Consider the following 2,979-nt stretch of genomic DNA (forward strand, 5'->3'; position numbering starts at 1 on the left):
CCTCCGGGGATCCCCTCGGGTCGCAGCCGCAGGCCACGCAGCCGGACCCGCCCCGCGGCGCGAAGAAGCCCGGCTGCGCCCCGGCGAGAAGCTTGCCGTTACTCTGAAACGGCGGACTCGGAAAGTGCGAGAGCGAACCTGGTCCCAACCTGGCAACGGTCGCACGCCCGTCCCGTCATCTTGTCTCGACACGGGCATTGGCCCGAGGCGGCATCGCAGACGCTCGACAGGGATCCGTTGACGTGGCAGTCGCAGTCTGCGAAAAGGGAGCGTCCGGTAAGTGCGAGCGAGGAAAAGATCCAAACGCGAGCTGGCAAACGCGTCTTCGCTCGCTCGCGAAACTGCGTTTTGAAAACCGTGCCGAGGTTGAGCAGTTGCGGCGCGCCGCCTCTGCGCTTTGACTTCTCCTATTTGACGGTGCAAAACTGCCACCGTTTGGACATGCGAAAAGCTCGGCGCTTTTCAGAAAGAAATTCCTCGTCTGCATTTGAAAACGGGAGCTCGATTTGGATTGACCAAAGTATCGCGCGGGTCCAGCGAATCAAGGCAGAGCGTCGGTCGGCGGCGGCGGCGGCGGCGGACCGGAAGCAACCCCCAACGACCGCTGAGCCGTGCCGCCCCTGAGCGAGGGAACAGATCTGACCGCGGTGAACGTCCCGGGTCGCTCCCGATACGCTTTCCACGCGGGAGCGGCAAAACAGCCACGCGTCAAAGAGGTCCGCCGTAACCCGGACGGGCCTCCATCGACGACGTTCCGCCATCTCGACGCGAGCGTGCGGCCGGCACCTGTGCAATTCTTCCGGTGCACGGCGTCTCCGTAGAAACCGGCGGCGCAGATCTCGCAGTGCCTTCCGGCCGTGTTGTTGCGACAACGCAGGCACTCCCCGGTGACGTTGTGGCAATGTCCCGCCTCTTCGGCGTCCACGTTGCCGTTGCATCGGCAGCGAACGCAAGAGCCGCCCGCGACCCGCGGGTCGCCGTAGAAACCGCCGGAACACCTGGCAAGGGGAACGGACGCGGTCGCGGCGATCCGGCTCGGCGTCCGCGGACGGCGGCGGCGGCTCCTCCTTACTCGTGACACCTGCTCCCGGCGTAGCCTTCCCGACAGCGGTCACATGAGACCAGCCCGAAAGAGTCCAGCACGCACGTGGGACTGAAACTGCCACGCCGGAGAGCCGCTTAAGAGTTTTGCCATTCTTGGGGGTCCGGCTCCAGGGCAACAAGCGATGAGACCCACCTGTTGGACGCCTCCGTCAGAGGACACGCGCAGCGCCGACAATCGTCCGCCGTGCCCGCCGCGGGGTCGCCGTAGAAACCGGGGAGGCAGCGATCGCAGTGCGGACCGGCGGTATGATGGCCGCAGCCCTGAGGGACAGACGACACGCGTCACGTCTCGGCTCCGACTCGGACCCCGTCCGAACGGACGGCGACGCCACTGACCAGACACGCGCCGTTGGCGTCGCAGTCGGAGGCGTGGCCGTTGCATTGGCACCGCACGCAGTTTCCTCCAAACAAAACTCCGCCGACCCTGTAAAAACCTGGAAGACACGACTGGACGCCCAGAAAGACGCTCGCGAGGCACCTTCCGAGGAAGCGCGCCGCGCGTGCGCCGAGGGGAAGCCGGGAGCTCACCTCGCAGGAAGTCCCGCCGTACCCCGACGGACATTGGCAGGTCTCCACGGCGAGCGCCCGCACGCCAGACGCGGACCGAGGGTCGGCAGCCTCCAGGGTCGCGCGGACGAGGCTGAGGCGATCACAGAGCGGCGGGTGGCTCGTCAGCGCCGGGCGCCGGCCCGACGGGGTCTTTCGGTCGAACGCGCCCTCACCGCATAGCTCCGCCGGCCGAGGCGTCGAGATGAACCCTGACCCCGAACGACGTCACCCCGGCAAAGACGGTCAGCAGATCGTCGCGGCTCACTCGGACGCCCGTTTCTCGGTCTACGAATCGGCTCGGGAGCAGCCGCGTGGCCGCCGCGTGCTCGGCCGACGGCGAGAGGAAGAGGACGTGAGGCGGCGAGAGGCGGAGCGCGCGCCCGTTGCCCTGCGGAGGACAAGATGGCATCATCCCGCGCGCCCCCGACTGCGCCGGCTCGGGCGTCCTTTCGCTACCTGAATGATGATGTCGGCGCGGGCCGCCACGGGACCTTGACCGTCGTCCGGCGAGCCGCCGTAAAGGACGGAGTAGTTCAGGAGACCCCCGTAGGACGTCAGCTGAAAAGAGACGCCGCGTCACGCCGAACGGGGGCGGGCGCGGGACAAGCGCCTACTTTGTTGCCGAGGAAAGTGTCGGGCGCCTCCCACGACAGCTCCCGCGTCGGACGATGTCCGGAGGAGAAGTTGCCGGAGGCGGCGGGTTCCTTTGCCGGGAGGGCGGGGTCGTCGCGCAGGGAGGGGGAAGCGTCCAGCCGAGCCTCCGCGGAAACCACCTGCGACGAAAGATCCCCGACGTCGGCCTCATCGCGTCGGTGACGGCAAGGATCGCGACGCGCGCGTACCTGCGCGGCGAACCAAGCGGAGCTTTGGCAGACATCCGACACGCCGAAGCAGAAGCAGTCGGTGCAGCCCAGCGGGTTGGCGGCTTGCAGGTTGTAGAAGCCCGCCTTGCACAGGTCGCAGTGAGCGCCCATCACGTTGGCCTGAGAAAGAGAGCGCGCGATGCGGGTGGCAAACGGCACGCCGGACGGATCCGGCGCGCTTCTGGCCTCCGGACCTACTTTGCAAAGGCAGCTGTCGCACGGGTTCCCGTTCACGCTGCCGGCCGGGTTACACTCGCAGCGGGCACAAACGGGAAACTCTCGGAATCCAAAAGCACAACGGTCACACCTGCGGCCTGCGAAACCCTTCTTACACGTACACTGACCTGCGCTAGCACCTGGCGCGCGTGCGCGCACACACACACACACACACACACACACACACACACACACACACACACACACACACACACACACACACACACACACACACACAGAGACGCTC

At 66.7% G+C, this 2,979-nt stretch overlaps 1 protein-coding gene across 1 annotated transcript in view; it reads right to left on the minus strand.

The window, feature by feature from the left end:
* lama1 (laminin, alpha 1) overlaps nucleotides 1-2,979 on the minus strand; it is an 18,055-nt gene that overhangs the window by 9,005 nt on the left and 6,071 nt on the right. The window contains exons 12-20 of the mRNA XM_019887495.1: nucleotides 2,496-2,636; nucleotides 2,268-2,426; nucleotides 2,110-2,211; nucleotides 1,827-2,041; nucleotides 1,441-1,744; nucleotides 1,238-1,365; nucleotides 1,073-1,159; nucleotides 787-998; nucleotides 150-256 (exon numbers count right to left, since the gene is read on the minus strand). Of these exons, the coding sequence (XP_019743054.1) occupies nucleotides 150-256; nucleotides 787-998; nucleotides 1,073-1,159; nucleotides 1,238-1,365; nucleotides 1,441-1,744; nucleotides 1,827-2,041; nucleotides 2,110-2,211; nucleotides 2,268-2,426; nucleotides 2,496-2,636 (1,455 nt within the window). The remainder of the gene's footprint in view (nucleotides 1-149; nucleotides 257-786; nucleotides 999-1,072; nucleotides 1,160-1,237; nucleotides 1,366-1,440; nucleotides 1,745-1,826; nucleotides 2,042-2,109; nucleotides 2,212-2,267; nucleotides 2,427-2,495; nucleotides 2,637-2,979) is intronic.

Source organism: Hippocampus comes, unplaced genomic scaffold (assembly GCF_001891065.2).
Source record: "Hippocampus comes isolate QL1 unplaced genomic scaffold, H_comes_QL1_v1.1 scaffold393, whole genome shotgun sequence".
Classification (NCBI taxonomy): domain Eukaryota; kingdom Metazoa; phylum Chordata; class Actinopteri; order Syngnathiformes; family Syngnathidae; genus Hippocampus; species Hippocampus comes.